This window comes from Lissotriton helveticus, chromosome 7, assembly GCF_964261635.1.
Source record: "Lissotriton helveticus chromosome 7, aLisHel1.1, whole genome shotgun sequence".
NCBI lineage: Eukaryota > Metazoa > Chordata > Amphibia > Caudata > Salamandridae > Lissotriton > Lissotriton helveticus.
Window position 1 is genome coordinate 1,284,050,009 of NC_136068.1, and position 19,678 is coordinate 1,284,069,686.

General features: G+C 46.7%; 1 protein-coding gene across 4 annotated transcripts in view; it reads left to right on the forward strand.

Annotated features, from left to right (window-relative positions):
- TMEM94 (transmembrane protein 94) overlaps window positions 1-19,678 on the forward strand; it is a 968,231-nt gene that overhangs the window by 873,642 nt on the left and 74,911 nt on the right. For all 4 annotated transcript variants that reach the window (XM_078654522.1, XM_078654523.1, XM_078654524.1 and 1 more), the window contains one exon: window positions 3,866-3,943. In XM_078654522.1, coding sequence (XP_078510648.1) covers window positions 3,866-3,943 — 78 coding nt within the window. The remainder of the gene's footprint in view (window positions 1-3,865; window positions 3,944-19,678) is intronic.

The following is a 19,678-nucleotide window of genomic DNA, read 5'->3' on the forward strand; positions in this document are numbered from 1 at the left end:
CAATGTTCTCTTACTAGGTCTAAATCAGAAGGGACTGCACCAATTACAATGTATACAGAACTCAGCAGCACGACTGGTGCTTGGTCTCCCTCGGAAAACATCTACCAAAAACGCGCTTGCTAAACTTCACTGGCTCCCTATCAAAGAGAGAATCGTATTTAAGACTCTCTGCTATGCTCATCGCATTGCTCAAAATAAAGGCCCCAGCTACCTAAAAGGTCTCATTACCATTCACCGGCCGATCAGAGATCTAAGATCGTCGGGCATGATGCTATTTAAAGTCCCCCGCATCACAAAAGCTAAAATGGGAGGAAAATCCTTTCGCTATCTGGCCACTAAGTACTGGAATGCTCTGCCAATCCAATTGCGGATGGAGCCCTCAGAAATGAGATTCAGAGCCAATCTAAAAAGCCACCTCTTCCCTAAACACTAACCTCTGTCATCTCATGGTTCAAGTTCTTCTTGATGGGTTTTGCATTTTGCAGTCAGCGCGGGGACACACAGCTTTGTGTAGCCAGGCGCTCAATAAATGCTTAAAAAAAATAAATATATATATATATATATATATATATAAATTATTTAACCTCCCTGTACCTAAAAGCTAATGTGACCTGGCATAATGTAACTGGTGCTCATGTAAAGCGCTCCACTACCTTGATCTTATATGTGCGCGCAGAGTTCTGGGGGGGCAATACGATTTGGAGACCAGTCCATAATCAAAAACACAAGGAAGCTTTACAGGAAGGCGATCCTGTCAGTAAAAAAGGCCTGGGATGAGAAAAGATGGCAGGACCTAAAAGAAGCAAGTAGTGAGAGGAATATGCAACGCTTTTGGAACTTGGTAAAATAGGGCGCGGGTGGAGTAGGGCAATCCCCCCAAAATCATGTGGACCCTGAAACATGTAAATGTAAATGTAGATGTACTTGTATAGAGCACGACTACCCGGAGGCATCTCGGCGCTTGTACGAATACCACTGAGGAACCCTTCCTGGCCGTTCCCTGTGAAGTGCCCACTCCTGGGCACCCCCAAGGTGAAGCCAGGCATCCTAGCGTTGTTGGGGCCATTGTGGAGATTAAGCAAGCTATTGCCCAGAGTTGCAGAGTGGGACTCATGATTAGAATAGGCGTGAGAATTATCAGGTCCAAGGAAATTGAGCCCAAGACCCGCCGAGGCGTGAATTGAACCCTGGTCCCGGGCCAGACTTCTGCATCAGGGTCTGCCACTCTAACCATTGAGCCACACTTCTCCACTTCTCCAACATGGGTAAAGGTTTTCTCAGAACAATACGCAGATAATGACAATGAGGACTATGCTGCTTCGTGGGTCCACTTTAATTCTTCTGATACTGTTTTTAATTCAGCCGATGTAATCATTGCACTGAGCACAGTTACCAATGGGAGAGCCCCTGGCATTGATAAAGTGCCCGCTGATGTCTTTTTGCAGGACAAGGCCAAATGGAGTCAGTATATAATGCTTCTAGCAAACGCCATCGTCCATGTAGCCCCGATCTTGAATACATGGTGAGGGGACGAACATCATCCCGATTTATAAAAAAGGGGATAAAGCTTTACCCGGGACCTATTGGTCGATAAGCCTTATAGATTCAATCCAGAAAGTTGCAGTACGACTTGCCTTGGATTGATGATAACGACATCCTGAGTCCCCTCCAGGCAGGCTTCTGGGCTCACCTAAGCACTATTGACCAGGTCTTCCGGTTCCTCTTAATCTGTTGGCGAATGGTGACCCTTGGAAAAGGTATCATCCATGCAGCCTTTGTTTATCTTAAGTCCGCCTTTGACTTCGTTTCATGATCCAAACTGTGGAGGGTACTGCAAGTGCTTGGGCTACTCCTGATCTACTCTTTTTAATTGTTCACCTCCATGAAAATAACTTCGCCCAAATGTGTTGGGGGGCTCAGGGAAATGAGACTGACCGGTTCCCAGTTGAGATTGGAGTACGCCAAGGCTGCACCCTAGCACCCACATTATTTTCACTTTTTATTAATGGCATAGTTCTTTTTTTAGCTTCCTTTCCCACGGGTGCCCCATTCCTAGCAGGTAAAAAGAAATCCTGATATTAATGTTTGCGGATGACACGCTTATATTATCTAAAACCCTGAGTGGGTTAAAGTGTGCGCTGCAGCATTTTGAAGAATTTTGCTTACTGCGCGGTCTAAAAATCAACACTGCGAAAACAAAGTTCATGACCTTTAATCAACACCGGTCATTTAAGGGTGGCATGGTGATGGATGGGCTACCCCTGGAGCAGGTTGATGCATTCACTTACTTAGGCATCATCTTGCATAAAGGACTTAGCTGGAGGCCGCATTTCGACACCATGGCCTTAAAGCACAGGCAATCGGCCGGTGTCATGATAAAGGAATTTAAAACATTATTGACCAAGCCTCTTACCCCGGTGCTACCGATCTATAACTCTAAAATATTAATCTCAGTCCTGTATGGTGCCCAGTTATGGGGTTTTGAGAAATTGCATTATCTTGTTGTATCTGAGAGATATTATGGTGGCTGATTGCTTCCACAAAATTAGTTGGCTGCGTGACATTAGAAGCTCCCTTACCTGCATGGGAATGTCATTGCTGTGGGAAGCCCCAAACAGTACCCAGTTCCTATCAAAGGAACTAATCAAACAACAGTATTGGGAATGGATTGTGCAAGAAGCTAACAGAACAAGTGTTGCCATAACTCTGACAGGAAAGTTCTTACAAATAAAACCGTGTCAGTGTGTTGAGGATTACTGGGACGTAATCTCCAATCCGCTAGACCGCAAACTGTATTTCCAGTTTAGAGCAGGATGCTTACCCCTGAAGTCTTTCACTACTAAATGGCCTGCCGCTACCGATGACAAATGTCATAACTGCATTGACTTGGAAGAAACATACGCACAGGTGTTGTTTGTATGTCCCACGTATGTTGCACCCTGCAAAGCTTGGCTGGCAGCTATTTGCAGGATCATGGGCACTCACCTATCGAGTTTAGCTATGAGAATACTGTGTACCGATCCATCTGTATTGTATACTGTGTCAATGACAAAGTTTTTAAGATGGATGTGGATAATCCGATCTAAGCCCCTTCCAGTAAATCAATTAAAGAATACTCTCTCCATTAACAACAATGAATTGTTTCAGTCCTGTTGAGTCTTTTTAACTGTTAATCATCTAGTATTGATTTGTAATAATAATACTGTCTGTGGTTTTTAACTTTTTTAAAACTGTTTTAACCTTTTCTTTTTATTTAATATATATTTCGCTGTATTGTTTTTTTTTATAAATTGTGAAACCTGTTTTATATGTGACCAGCTGTTATGACATTTTCTGTCGAATAAAGCTTACGTTGATTGTTGTCTATGTATGTGTCCGTGTAATAACTGTGTGTGTCAATGACTAAGGTAGGCTCTGGGTTTAGGTTCTTAATGTGCACTGCAGACTCTCTAGGTCTGTGTGCGAGACAGCCTTTAGTGTTAGAAATACAGCCTTGATGTTCTCTTTTGTATGTGCAGCAATGTCTAAATCAACTCTATACATCTGGGGGAAGGGGATTTGAGGGGAGAGTGGAATTGTCACATCTAAATTTGTGACTATCTTGATGAATGTGTGTGCAGCAATGTCAAAGCTGGTCTGGGTTGGAGCCTCTCTGATTTCCCTGTATGGTATCTTGTGGCAGAATCCGAGGCAGGCCATATGTCTGGTGCTCTGATGTACCAGAGATAGCCTTGCCTTTGTAATTCTTTTGGGATGCATGTTAAGTGTGTGAAGCAGTGCTGACTTTAGTCCCCATTTTTTCGTTTTTGGTTAGGTAAACGATCATTGTTTTTTAGTTTACTTGATTGTACATTTTGATCCGCAGGCTCGCCATTCAACGTATGGGATACGAAAATGCTTCCTTTTCCTTTTGCAGTGTCAGCTCACTCTCGCCATTACTCAGGTCAGTGCATTTTTCTTAGAATAATACTCTCCTTCCATCCAGGTTACTGGGATGTCTACCAACACCTAAGTGCTTCTGGTAAATTATCCTGTACTGTGTGTGCAGAAGCTGTTGCCCCAGTATTGGAACTTTCATAGATTCCCATGCTTTTGTATCATTCCCGTCGTCGGAATGGGAGTCTCGGTAACAAAAATAACATAGCAGTAGGTAGAAAAAAAAAAGAAAAAGGCCTAGGCCTCATTCCCATTTGTAGCATATCCACCTCTTTGTGTAAAAGGGACCAAACTAGGCATCAGCCAATCAGAAGAGCCTCACCCCTTAGATCCCTCCTGAAGGAACCTCAGAGCTTCAGGTTTTCTACCGCACGTTGTGCTAGGAAGTCTCCTTTGAGCTCTGTTCAACATCTACTCTTCAGAAGTTTTTCTTCAGGTTTTTATTCAGATTGTTAGCTGATCCTTCCAGGATGTCTGACAAGGAAAAGAAGAAGGCCCTTTTCAAGCCATGTTCCACCTGTGGCAAGAAAAGACTATTCATTGAGGATAAGCATAAAGACTGCATCTATTGCCTCTATCCTGATCACAAGGCTGCGGACTGTAAGATCTGCTGCACCTTTTCAACCAAGACCCTCCCGGACCGTGAGGGTAGGCTTCTGACATGGCTCCAGAAGTTGAAATGCAGGAAGGATACTGTCTCCAGTGACAGTGAGGACTCTGCATCTGCGTCTTCAACAAGAAGGTCAGTCAAAAGGGGTAGGGGTTCCCCTTCTGCCTCTGTGGAGCATCCTTCTAAGGCCTCAAAAAAGACCCCCAGAGAGTGGGAGAGCCAGGGTCCAGGCGAATCTCCTCACCATGGTGAAAAGGAGAGGGTAGGACCATCTATGCCTTCTAAGGGTTTGAAGAGTGATCCAGCCTTCAAGAAACCCTCTTCCCAATCTTCTGGAAAGTCTGACAGAAGTTCCAAGTCGTCCACGATGAAGGCGTCGTCGACGGAGGCTCCGTCGACGAAGAAAAAGAAGCCTAAACGGGAACTGGTTCCGTCGACGGGCTCGTCGACGGGACAATCGACGACGACGGGATCGTCGACGAGGACGGCATCGTCTAAGAGGATGACGACAACAGCGGCGGCGGCGACGACTAAGACTTCGTCCACAGTGTCGTCGACGAGGGCATCGACGCCTATCTTGTCATCGAGTGTTCTTGGATCGACGATGCATATTCCGTCAACGGCTGCATTTTCAGTACCATCGTCGACGGGACCGTCGACGATTTTGGCATCGGAGAAGAGAATCACTATTTCAATGACCAGAATTACACCGGACATGACATCTCCCAGGAGGGTAACCCCCTTGCCACCAGCTCTGCTTTTTGATGAGGATGAGTCAGAAGAGGATGATCAGGACTCTTATGGCTACGCTGACAGTCCTTCTCAACTTCTGGTCAAGTGCCAGGAGACGGATTCTGAAGGAGGGTATGACAAAGAAGGTGGTTATCATCATCATTCTGCCCATCCACAGCAACATTCAGGTCAAGACATGATTTCAGTACCATCTTCTGTCCTGCAGGATGCCGAAGGATTACAAATCTAAAGCTTCAGAGCCTGCTCCGGCTGCATTTGTGCAAGCCATGCCTATCCCGGCGCCTGCCTCAACGGCTGTTCCTGAAATACCAGCTCAGGTGTCTCCTCAGCCACAGGCATCAATTCCACAAGAGCCTTCCAGACCAGCAGACACCCATGATTATTCCTCGGATGAGGATCATAATTCGGATGATGGAGCTGATCAAGCTTCTGAATGGAACGAATACGTAATTCCGGACCCTCCATCTCCATGTCCGGATCCGGTGGATTCCCCGCCAGCGGATATAGGAGGATTTCATCAGCTGATGGAAAGAGCGACTGGCAGATTCAAGTTGGCAATGCCTGCAGTGGCCTCTGAATGTTTCTTGTATTATTTCAAGGAACCTTAAAGGAAGACGACAAGGTCCATACCAATAGTGCAGCATCTGTGGGATGAAGGCCTTAAGGCAATGAAAAATCTAGCGACGGTGGTCCCTGTACTACCGCGTCTAGATAAAAAGTACAAAGCGCCTGATGATGGTCCAGCTGCCTTGACAGGCCACCCAAGACCGGACTCGGTAATTTCTCAAGCGGCGCAGATAAAATCCCGCAACCCCTCTGCTCCTTTAACAACTCCTCCAGACAAGGAAGGAAGGAGATTGGACAATGCCGGGAAGAGATTCTCTTCAATGGCGAGTCTTCTGGTGCGGGCAGCTTATACCCTAGCAATATTGGGCAGATACGACCGCCAACTATGATGTGATGGCGCACCGTTCCTGGATCAGCTTCCTCCAGAATCGAAAGTAGAAGCAAAAAAGGTCTTACAAGAAGGGGAGGCGACATCAATGGAGGTCATTGACTGTGCCATGGACATTGCCACAACGGCGTTTCGTTTTTTGGCTGGAGCTGCGGTCCTTCGTCGCCAGGGGTGGCTGAAGGCGACCTGGTTTCGACCCGAGATCCAAAATAAGATCCTGGATCTTCCTTTTAATGGAGAATCACTATTCGGGAAATTGATTGATGACACTCTCCAAGACATCAAAAAGGACACTGAGACGCCAGATCTTTGGGTACGCTTCAGTACCGCAAAACTCCTTTTAAAGGGTCCAGAGGCAAAAGTACAAAAGGAATCATTTTTAAGTCTTTTATTAACTGGACGACTGGTTGCTGAAGGCCCCGTCCAGGGGAGCAGCGCGGGACGCTGTTCAGGCATTTACAAACCGGTTTCAAAATCTAGGACTCACTTTAAAGAAAAGACAAATCATCTCTGGTCCCATCCAGGAAGGCAAGTTTCCTGGGAGCCGTCCTAACTCAAAACTCTCAAAAGCTTTTCCAAACCTAGAAAGGTGGGAAAAACTGCAGACCATGGCTCTGGACTTACGAAAAAGAAGGTGTCTTTCAGTACGCCTCTACAAATCTCTGCTGGGGGTAATTTCGTCATGCATACCTCTGATTCCTCACTGCAGACTGCGAATGCGTCCTCTTCAGGAGCAACTGGACATCCAATGGAAACAGATTCACGGATCATTCGACGACAAGGTGACCGTCACTCCGACAATGAAAAGAGGGGCCCTATGGTGTACAGACCAGAGAAACTTGTCCCAAGGTCTATCCTTCGGAAGCGATACTTCTCCTCAAGTAGTGACAACGGATGCGTCGTTGGATGGTTGGGGAGCGGTGATGCAAGACCTACATGTCAGTGGCCATTGGTCTCCTCACGATCGTCGGCTCCACATCAATCTCTTGGAGCTAAGAGCAATAAAACTGGCTCTACAAGCCTTTCTCCCTCACCTAAGAGGTTCGCAAGTTCTCATCAGGACGGACAACACCACGGCCATGCATTACGTGAACAAGGAAGGAGGAACCAGGTCTCTCCCGTTGTCGCAGGAAGCTCAAGAGATCTGGGAATGGGCGATCCTTCACGGGATGTCGCTGCAGGCAGAATATTTGCCAGGAATTCTAAACAAGAATGCCGACAGACTGAGCAGGTTATCCTCAGTCAGTCACGAGTGGGAGCTAAACCAGCGAGTTCTAGAAGAGGTCTTTCGCCAGTGGGGCAGACCTGCAATAGATCTCTTTGCCACGCCGACCACCAAGAAATGCCGGTCTTATGCAAGCAGGCTTCACCACCGAGGATCATTGGGGAATGCGCTTTCGATGGCCTGGTCAAAGACATTTGTCTACGCCTTTTCCCCCCCCATCCCACTGATCCCGAGGCTTATCAGGAAGATCAAAGTGGAACCATGCAGGATGATCTTGATAGCTCCTGCTTGGCCGAGACAGTTCTGGTACACGGAGCTCCATCTGTTGTCGCTAGCTCCTCCTCTCCCCTTGAGGACTATTCCAGACCTTCTCACAATGTCCGAAGGACAGATTTAGCATCCAGATCCACAGTCATTACACGTGACAGCATGGCTCCTGAGCAGCGAGAATTTATGAATCTCGAACGAAATTAAAGAAGTACTCTCCCAGGCGAGAGCTCCTTCCACGAACAAGACTTACCGCCTCAAATGGAAGAGAATTTGCATTTGGTGCACGAGAGAGAAAATATACCCCTTTTCTTTAAAACCTCATCAGCTTCTGCCTTATCTCTTGTCCTTGGCTAAGTCGAGGCTGGCCCATTCATCTATAAAGGTTCATTTGGCGGAAATTTAAAGGTACAGGCGGTCTGAGTCTGGACCTTCGTTGTGGTCTTCCAGGATTGTTAAGCAATTTCTAAAAGGTTTGTTCCGGGTCTATCCACCAGAGAGGCCTCCGCCTCCTACTTGGCACCTGAATCTGGTCCTCACTCAACTCATGAAAAGCCCATTTGAACCAATTCATCGATCAGACATGAAGTTCCTTTCATGGAAATTAGCTCTCCTTCTTGCCCTCACATCGGCAAGACGTATTGGGGAATTGCAGGCTCTCACAATCCAAGAGCCGTATCTACAATTCAAAAGGAATACAGTTATCTTGAGAACTAACCCAAAGTTCATACCCAAAGTACCCTCGGACTTCCACTTGAACGAGCCGGTTATTCTTAAGGCTTTCTTTCCTCACCCGACTGCACCAGCGGAGAGGTCGCTACATTCTCTGGATGTACAACGATGTTTAAAATTCTATTTGGATCACACCAAAAGATTTCGGAAATCCTCCCAATTATTCGTTGCTTTTGGTGGTCCGAGCAAGGGTCTTCCTCTGTCAAAGCAGGGGATTGCAAGATGGATTACCAGTGTCATTCTTCATTGCCATACTGCAGCAGGTAAACCACTGACTGGCAGGGTTTGAGCACATTCCACAAGATCAGTGGCTTCTTCAACCGCCCTCTTCGCGGGTGTGCAAATTAAGGACATTTGCACAGCTGCAACGTGGAGCAGCGTCCACACCTTTACTAAGTAAAGTCCTGAGGAACCTCTTCCACTAATTGGTGAGCTTTCCTTTCTATCCCACCTTCTGTTATTTTGCACATTTTGTATCTTTGTCATGTTGGCTATTGCAATGTATGTTATGACACTAAATGTGTTTTTTATTACTAACTTCTTGCTACTCTGATACAAAAGCATGGGAATCTATGAAAGTTCCAATACTGGGGCAAGAAAACAAGTTACTTACCTGTAACTTTAGTTCCCCAGTATTGGTAACTTTCATAGATTCCCATGCGCCCACCCACCTCCCCGGGGAAAGCTCAGCCTTCAGCAGATATGGTGACTGTTACGAAAATCTGAGGCTCTGAGGTTCCTTCAGGAGGGTTCTAAGGGGTGAGGCTCTTCTGATTGGCTGATGCCTAGTTTGGTCTCTTTTACACAAAGAGGTGGATATGCTACAAAAGGGAATGAGGCCTAGGCCTTTTTCTTTCTCTTTTGTACCTACTGCTATGTTATTTTTGTTACCGAGACTCCCATTCCGACGACGGGGATTGATACAAAAGCATGGGAATCTATGAAAGTTACCAATACTGGGGAACTAAAGTTACAGGTGAGTAACTTGTTTTCTTCCCATTAATCTCCCTAAGCCCAATGTAGTTGTAGTTGTCATCTTCGTTCTCCAACGTGTAAACACAATGTTAGCACTACTGAACATAAAGATAATCGGGGCTAATCACAAAGGTACCTTACACTTGCGAGTAATTTACACATCTAATTTATTCTAACACTTTTGAGTAACTTTGCCAGTTTTGGCTGTTCACAAAATCAGAGTGTCTAGCTACTCAAAAGTGTAGACTTAAACATCTCATCCCCCACCCGGAAAATGGGGATGGAGCCAAGTTTATGAGTGTGTGACTACTGCCACAAAGGTAACCTTAAAATCAAACCCCATAGGAAATAATGCTACATTAAATGATTTGAGATAGAATAAAATACAAATATGTACAATTTAATGTTAAAATATATAAAAATAAAACTTTTATTGATTAATTATAAATAATTCTTACATTTTTTATTTGTAAATTAATCTAACATAAATTTCTCATTAACCTATATTAGACATTAATTTTAATTAGTTATGTACATAATTTTTAATAATTGTTGATGTATAATAAAAATGAAATGAATATATATTTTTTACTTTATGCTGGAATTTATTTTTTGATTTTAACTGCAGAAAAAAATGTAATTTAATATATTTAAATCAATTTAAGCTTTAATTCAGAATGTCATTGCCATCCTGACTCTGGAGCCTCCCTGTGATAAAGCATAGGGAAAAGTAAAAATATTTATTTAACTTGAAAGATATTAGTAAAAATATTTGTTATGCTAAATATTAATGGAAGGTAATGTTTTGTATTCATTCCAAATGTAGAACAAAAGAAAAAAAGGCTGTATCACTATTAACCTAATTTTGAATTCGATTTTGAATTTAAATATATAAAATTTAATTATTTTTTGAAGTTTAAATCAAATGAAATGCCTCCTAAATTAAGAGGCATTTTATTTTTCAGCTATTTTATGATTAAATAATAAAAGTTTTAATTTTAGAAATTTGTTTAACCTTAATTTGTATTTAATTATATGTTTAGTCCAGGCCGCCATTATTTTATTGGGGACGGTGTTGCAGTACCAGATGTTGACCATGTGGGATACTGGGCTTGCTTCAGTTATGAGCTTTAGTGATTTACTACTTTTGTAGGTCCCTTTTTGACTGTAGTAACTTGAGATGTGCAGTTTGCGGATAGCATGGTCTTACTCTTTTTTGGATTGGAACATGTCCCTGCCTTAAACCATCCTAAACCTCTCCCATTTAATAGTAAGTATGCCCCTTTTTTAGCCACTCCCCCTGATACATTCCACAGTTGCTACTAAGTTGTAAACTTACACGTGTGAGGATCTTCCCATAGAAAATATAGGAGGGGTGGAGATTTACACTTGTACGGTTGTAAATAGCATTTTGTTGTACTCTTTTTGTAGTACAACTAAAGTAACACAAACTGCAGTTTAACAGGTTCTAGTGTAGGCAGTTTTTGCTTGAAGCATTCTGCTTAATACTCTTTATGATGCGTGTCAGACAAGCCTAACGTCAAACATTGCTCATGTGAAAGGGCACCAGCATAAGCAGTGGGTTGAGTCAGTTTAATGATTGTTGAGGTGATTCCTGCACACACCTTGGGCATGGTTAGGTATGGAGATGACCAGAAAAAATTGTTTTGGGCTCCCCAGAATGGATGTTTTCCAAAAATTCATAACCTTTCTACAAGTCTCCACATATGTATTGAGAAGATCCGGTAACTTTCTTTTAAATATCCGCTTGCAAATATATTGAATAATAAACAAAGTATGTCACTGTGATTCAGAAGGGTGCAGTTCTTTCAAAAGCTTACTGTACCACACCCATCCCAAAGTTACCCTCCTTTCTGCTCCCTCCTCATTTCAGGATATTCTTGAGTTTTATAGCCAGTCATCTGAATTTCTGTAGTCTCAGGATAATTTGGAACTAAAGTGGATGGTGACTGAAGGAATCCTCCAAAGATATTTGTTAAATTTAAGGAGTGCCAATTACAAGAATTGTTTGCTTTATTGAATAGTGGGCAGATCTCTGGGCTTACTCTCAGGAGGTGCTGGAGAGCCGAGTGTATAAGAAAGTATCCTTGTTAATTTAGTGACTCAATCTCTTCTCCCCTTTTCAAACTACCCAAGCACATATCACACTTGGACCGCTATACCATATGCTTCAAAAATTGTATTTATGCACTTCCACAGTGCCCATCTCATCCTGGTTTCATTGAAGAAATTCCGTTCTTGTAGCCCATCCACTTCTGAACAGTCACATTTATTGAATTACCTAAAAATATAGGCTTCAAACTTGTACTCAGTACTGAATTCTAAAATCATTGTCTCCATTATCTCCATTCATTTGAGTGACATTCAGACAATGTGACAAAGTCACACATTTTACTCTGTTCCACCACCCTCGTTCCATTGTAATCATTCTGAGGTATTGGCTTTATCTTGTATCAAAAAGTAATGAAATGGCACTTTAATTTGTTAATGGGAAGCCCTTTGAATTCAACTGATGCCCCTGCTGAAGGATAAAGCACCTCTCTGTGTAGCCCAGACGCTCCGTCCAATCTCTGGGCTAAGTTCTTACCCAATATTGTAATGACCAGCGCAAATCATGGACAGAGGCCTATGTGACCCCCCCCCCAGTCTAATGTAGATTTGCCTGGGTTGAGAAGTCCATCTCCAGAAACCTCACAGATTGGTTTGTTTTGGAGATGGCAGACTCCTTAAAGAAAAGAGTAACAATCTCTCTCGTAGACATGGATGCCAAGAATTTTGAGGGATATGGGTAGAAAATGTACCAGTTTGGTGGTCTCTCTATGTGACAAACTAATGCCAATGTTATTGTAGCCACTTGTTAGTTTTGCATGGTACCCCTCCTCGCTCTGAGACTATATCACAAAGATCATAGTTCATGATAAACCTGGGCATGGAAAGGGCAAAACATAACCTGTTGATGTCCAGTAATCTAATCGATAACAACCAGAACAATGAATCTTCGGTTTGTCCATGCCTCAGCAGACATGGCTTATGTTCTTTGACCTTAAGCCTGCAAGTTCCAAAGGAAGTGAATAGTCTCACATTTGAAAGGAAAACATTTTTTCTTCCCTTATAGCAAAGAAGCAAGGGGACACCAGCTGTCTGTAACTCTGGTAGCTCACGGTGGCTCTGTGTGAATGGTATGTTTTTGCTGGAAAACATCTGAAAGAGACACATTAGTGATAGATTCCTTACCTTAGAATATCCCCAGGCGTCAGACTGGATCCGGAAACTTTTGCGTAGCAATACCCCTGCGCGTCGGTAGGCGTCATCCGCGACTCTACGTCCGTCGTCGGCGTCGTTAGCGCCTTAATGACGTCGCCGGAGTACTTAGACGCCGTCCTCGCGCGCTGACGTCCGTTCTTTTTTCCGCGCCAGCTAGCGCAGATCCGGAGAAGCTCTACCCCGTAGTCATTTTTTGACTAAACTTTTTTTTGATCTTTTGATCTGTTTTTCTCGAGTCACTTGACTCCTACGGTGCCGGTAGGGATGCCCGGGTTCAAACCCTGCTCCAAGTGCAACCGACCGATGTCGGTTACCGACCCCCACCGCCGGTGTCTTCAGTGTCTAGGCCTCGCCACGACGACCGAACCTGCTCCGACTACCGGGCCCTGACGTCTAAGGCTATGCGGGAGCGGTCCCGCAAGTGGCTTGAGCTCCGGCAGTCGTCCCGCGCCGTTCGAGGTCCCGGTCCCACAGGAGGTCGAGGGACCGGTCGCTGGGTCGGAGCCCTCGTAGTTCCGAGAGTTGGCATCGGTCTTCGGGATCAAGGTCCTCAGGTAAGCATGAGAGGTCGGAAAGGCGTCATTGTTCTTTCGACCCACCCCGACGCTCGCGCGATGCGACCGGGGGTTCGGGTGACACCTTCCGGTCCCTGGGCACAATGAGACGCCAGAGGAGGTCGAGCGGTACCTCATGGCCATGAGGTCTCTCCCTCCTCCGCCGGGCTCCGTGGCGCCTTAGGGCCCAGCAGTCCCGGCTGGGGGGCCTAGCGGGTCGGGCGCTTCGGCTCTGACGCCGTCGGGTGCTTCGGCCTTGGTGCCGTAGGCGACTTCGGTCCCGGCGCCGCAGGCCCCCCCTGGATCCGGGTCGTCGCCGGTCGACCTCAAGACCTCACCGACGCCGGCCCCTAGGGTGTCCCCCCCGGTGACGCCGTCCCCAATCCTACCCTTGATTCGGTTCCGGCGCCTCTCGACGTCGTATGGAGACTTTTACTTCCACGAACCGGCCCCATCCGTTGAACCTGAATTTCAGGTGATGGGTGACGAGGGTGATTGGGAGGGGTCTGTGGACCCTCTGGCACAGGAGTGCCAGTCTCAACAGGACTGGACATATGAGCTTGGGGATGCCAGTGGACTGGACACTTCGCCAGACACTGGTTTTGTTTCCCATCCAACCGTGGCTACGGAGGAGGGGGCTGCCTACAGTGTAGTGTTGATGCGGGCGGTCAAGGCATTGGGCCTAGAGCTCCCCGTCGTGGCCTTGAGGACTAACCTCACTGAGGTCCTTAAACTGCAGGCAAGCTCGACTGAGCCTCTGCTGCCGTTTGAGGCCTTGTGTGACGTTCTTTTGGGCACTTGGTCCAAGCCCGCTACAGGTCAGCCTGTAGATAGGAACGTGGCCAGACGCTACCGCCCGGCTCCGGGTGACCCTTGCTTCTTGTCCACCCACCCCACTCCCGAGAGCCTGGTTATCCAGGCCTCTACTTCCCAGACCGCATTCCCGACGGCTCGGCCCGATCAGGAATCCAAGAGGTACGAACAATTTGGTAAGAATGTTTTCTCGTCCCTGAGTTTGGGACTGCGGTCAGTCAATACCGCATGCCTCTTGGGCCGCTACACCCACACTCTGTGGGACATGGTCGCGAACATGCTGCCACAATGTCCGGAGGAGGCCCGGACTAAACTCGCCCAAGCCCTTGCGGAGGATCGAGATGCGGCACGCTATTCCATCCGGTGGGGGCTGTATACCACGGACTCACTGGGCAGAGCGATGGCAACGACGGTGGCGGTTCGACGGCATGCCTGGTTGAGGACCGCCAACTTTTCGGCAGATGTCCAGGCCACCCTTCTGGACATGCCGTTTGATAGCTGTCGCCTCTTTGGCGACAAGGCAGACCATGCGCTTGAGCGTTTTAAGGACTCCAGGGCTACGGCCAAGTCCTTGGGCCTCTCGGCCCCACGCCAGCAAACGGGTGCCTTTCGTTCCTTTCATGGCCAAGGAAGGGGCGCCCCCACACGTGCTGCCAGCCATGCACCGCAGACTAATACACAGTGCGGTGGCGGCCGTGGAAACCGCCGTGGCAGCGGTCGGGGACAACGTCGAGGCCAGTCCACACCTCCCCCTGCAGCATCTGCCTCAAAACCCTCCTAGTCCGTGCTTTCAGGCCCATGTGACGCCAGTGGGAGGCACGGTTCGCCATCACCACTTCCACTGGCGCACTGTCACGTCGGACATGTGGGTGCTGCATATCGTCCGAAGGGGTTACTCCCTCCCCTTCGAGGCGACCCCTCCAGCCATGCCACCGCAATACCGCCGCGTGTTGGGGGATCACTTGCAACTTCTGCAAGAGAAAGTTACGGCCCTCTTGGCCAAGGGGGCCATCGAGCGCGTTCCTGGTCCAGAAGTAGGGTGTGGTTGTAACTCCCACTACTTTCTGGTACCCAAGAAGGGCAAAGGGGGCCTACGCCCTATCTTGGACCTACGGAACATCAACAGCTTCCTCCGGAAGGAGAAGTTCAAGATGCTGACATTGGCTCAGGTCTTAGCTGCCCTAGACCCTGGAGACTGGATGGTAGCGTTGGACTTGCAGGACGCTTATTTTCACATCCCCGTCCTGCCGGCATTACCTGCGGTTCACGGTAGGCCACAAGCACTTTCAGTTTACCGTGCTCCCCTTCGGCCTTACCAGCGCCCCATGGGTGTTCATGAAATTGATGGCGGTGGTCGCAGCTCATCTGCGCAGGTTAGGGGTTTCAGTCTTCCCCTACCGCGACGACTGGTTGTTGAAGGCGGGCTCGCCCCAGACAGTCGTCAGCCACCTCCAGACTATGGACGACCTCCTGCACCTGCTGGGGTTCTCCATCAATGTGCCGAAGTCACACTTGTGTCCCTCTCAGAAGCTCCAAAACGTGCGCTCTCTTGCTATCTGGTGAATTTCACAGGACTGTTACCCATATACCAATACAGGACTGGGTAGGTAAGGTGCAATAAAGTAACAATGTCCTGAGAGGTAAAAATCTGTAGACAGTTAAAGCATGCATGCACATAGCATTACCAGCAAAGAAAGAAGGAGAGAATTTGTTTGTATGCCAAAAGATAGTTAATCATCTTTATATGTTACATTAATTTCATGGTCAGATTTTATACGTTTAAGAAACAGCACTGCAAAAATTCAATTGGTGACAACCATAAAAAACTTGGTGCAAAAAGGTGTACAAAGTGCAGGTGGCGACGCAAGTGAAGGTGAACAGCGTGGACGGCGCACTGTGAATAAAGTGCAAATAATTTACAGTGAGTGGCTCTAAGGTAGATGTGACAACGTGATATCACAATGATACAAGTTCTTTCAATTAAATGTAGAGCCACAGTTGAGGAGTGCGCCTGTTATTCAGACTGTTAGGTCGACGGCGTTTCGATCCTTGTAGTTTCGGATCGTCATCAGGACTGGGTTGTCTAACTTGGGGCATGCTGTAAGGAAAGGAGGGAGGTTAGGGGCTGAACTATAGGATTGGAGGTTGATTGAATTGTGTCAGGGAAGTGAGGTACCTGTAGTCAGGTCCAGATAGCAAGAATCAGCTATCTAGTAGTTGGTCCTCGGAGGGGAACAGCAGTCTGTGGCAACTTGTGCTGACCGAATCTTAGTTGGTAGGAGGATTGCAGGTATGCGCTGGGGAAAGTAATAGAGCGTAAATTATGTTTGTGTCTCAAGGTGATCAATACAAAACGGTAGGGCTCTTGCTTGTAGCGCGGTAGTGCAAGCGCTAGCGGTAGACATACCTTTTTAGATAAGTGCTTTAATCGGTTGTCTGTATCAAGCCATGTGGAAGCACGAACGCTGGGAGAAGGGGAGAGAGGAAGCCCTTGTTAAGGTCTGATATTTGGGGAGCATGACTTATAGCGTGGTCATGAGAGCGTTGGCGGTTAACATACCTTATCAGATCAGTGCTTTGATCGGCTGTCTGTATCGAGCCGTGTTGGAGCACGAACGCTGCTGAAAAAGGAGAGAGGAAGCCCTTATTAAATTCTGATATTAGGGGAGCATGAAGGTAAGAGGGGGTAGTTTGAGGGAGTAGACCTCGGTAGAAAACGGTGTCTACCTGAGTGAATCGGCGTGCCCGGCTGCTTCACTGAATGGGAGCGTCTCAAAGCCGGTAGCCGCGAGTGGTGCGAGTGTAGCTTCCGCATTGGGCGGAGCTAGAGCCGGGGCAGGGGGCGTGAGAAGGGTGTGTCCGTACGCGTCAGTGTGTACGTAGGTGACACGGAGGTCTGTCGGGGAGGGAGGGGCGTTGCCTTGTTAGCCCGTGTAGGCGCCAGAGGTGCGTGTAGGCGCCAGAGGTGCGGTTTGGATTGGAACCATCAAAGTATTAAATTGGAAGTGACATTTCAGCGAAACGGCGCATTTAAAACATATAACAATAATGGTTCGTAACGGAACAACCTATGGTTAGTTAAAAATATGTACAAATTAGATACAAATAACGTTTTCACCCTTTGTCAACAGAAGGATTCAGAGTTTGCACAACACACCATTATACATAGTTATACCTGGAGCTTATTATAGATGGTGTAATCGCCTATATGGTGTAAAGGCATGGACATATATATCAGTAGATAGGTATACATAGTATAAGCAGAAGCACACTCAATGTGTAAAGGTACTAGTTGAAAACTCGGACAGGGAGGTGAAGATATAGAATTGGCTGAGAATTACATAATGAAATAATTAGCGCCTTGATATGATCAGGTAGTGACGGTACTGTTCCATTCATCAATGGTATTCAATCCTTGATTGATCGAATCGCAAATGGTCATCCATTTGCATTCCGCTTTGTTGAGTAGAATTTTAATGTCTCCACCTCGGATGGGTAAAGTGGGTTTTTCTATCACTTGCCAATAAATGTCAGTGTCCAGGTGATTCTGTTGCAAGTAGTGAGATACCAAGGGAGCTGACAGTGTCTTGCAGTTAATGCGACTCTTGTGCTGGATGATGCGCTGTTTAATCATTTGAGTAGTTTGCCCAATGTAGACAAGATTGCATGGGCATTTGATCGCATTTAGTGTATGCAGCTTGACCATGAACACCAAAGAATTTACAGCTAACGGTCGCTCATACAAACTAACGAAACACACAAATTGCAGATCTCAAAATGTTATTTATGCGATCAAATGCCCATGCAATCTTGTCTACATTGGGCAAACTACTCAAATGATTAAACAGCGCATCATCCAGCACAAGAGTCGCAACAGCACCAAAGTGGACTGCTTAAATAGGCCCCCGCTTCGGTCGCAACATCAGTGACGAATTCTGCAGGAAGTCCTTGGACCCCTAGTTGAGGCCATGGGTCGTCCACTATAGATGTATTTGTCTCTACCTTAACATATAATGCTTCCTGGCTAAGCAATAAATCTTGATCCCTGGAGGAATTTCTGTATTCCTAAAGGATGTCCCGATGCCGGATTGGATGTGAGTGTTCTTATATGCATTTTCTCTGACTCAGCTGATTCCAGGGATTCTTCAAAAGTTCAGAAAGAGCCTGGCTTGCATGGTCCTTAGCCCGGCTCCATCTTGACCCACATCAGCTTGCCTTAGAACATTGTTTCCCCAAACTGTAGGGCTTGAAGTCTAAGCAATATATAAAGATGCCTTTAAATTCTGCATTTATCTTGTCACATTTGCTGCATTTCAAAGACAGAAGTCAAATGTCAGGCTATGTCTACTGACAAATTGCTGCTTATTATTTTAACAGTGGAATTGGGGTTTACAAGCTCCTCTGACTCTGCAGTCAGGGAAAGAAAAGTAAAGATAATTGTGTGACACTGTTGCTGGGGAGTGTGCAAGGAAAAGCTGTAGGATATCATTTCCACACAACAAATGTAAACCCCTGTAAATGCCCTATACACATTCAGCAGTTGGAAAGCAAAAATTAGCCATATTTTTTGTAATTCTGTAGTGTGATGGAAGCAACGATTTTAATAGGAACAAAATACTTTACCTGGTGATGCACAACTGATAAATAGTCAGTGAAACCCGATCTCCACACATTATCACTTGTGTGTAATATTTTTTTATCAGTTATACTGTATGTTTGTACAACTTTGATGGCAATTGGAATGGAAAATGTGTTGTCTGTAAATGACAGTGCACTACCTGATGATGTTATCTGACAGAGACATCTAGCTGCAGATTCCTTAACTTAGAATGTCCCCAGGTTGTCAGACTGGATCCAGAATTTTTTTTGAGCAGCACCTCTGCGCGCCGTAGGACGGCGCCACATGACCCCGCCCTGAAGTCCCTCCCGGCGCGCTGACTGTCAGTTTTCAGCAACGCGGATCCGGAGTGAGCGGTTCCTATGGCCTGTTTTCAGGCCTCCTTTTCAACGCTTCGGGTCGGGAACAGTGCGCAATGCCTTCGGGCTTTAAAACGTGCAATTCCTATTCACTACAGATGCCCGCGACGGACCTGCATCTTATATGTATGTGGTGTTGGGGCGAGCACCGTGACTCCTCAGACTGCGACACCTGCCAACGTCTGAAACCTAAGTCTCGGCGGGTGCGCCGTATGAAGCTTATATCGGCACAGCTGTTCCAGTCGGAGTCGTCTCGCCCCCGACCTCGTCGTCCACAGCAGGTCTCTCTACTGTCCGGTTCTGCTGTAGATCGCCCTCTGTGGTCCGGGGCCTTCGTTCACCTCTTGGTAAGTCGAGGCGCTTGTCGCTGAGGTCTTCGACCTCCCCTTCTTCTGTTATCAGGGGCGCTGGCTCCTGAAATGTTCCGGACATGCGCTCCCGAAAGTCGCCCTCCCCTTATCCACCCTTTCAAGGTGCGGGGGCGATGCGGGCCCAGATGGAGGCATTTGCTACAGCTTTAAAGGCCTCCCTGGGGTTCACTCCCATTCCTGGGGCATCCACTGGGCCTCCGCTTCTTTTTGGGTCCCCGAGGGACT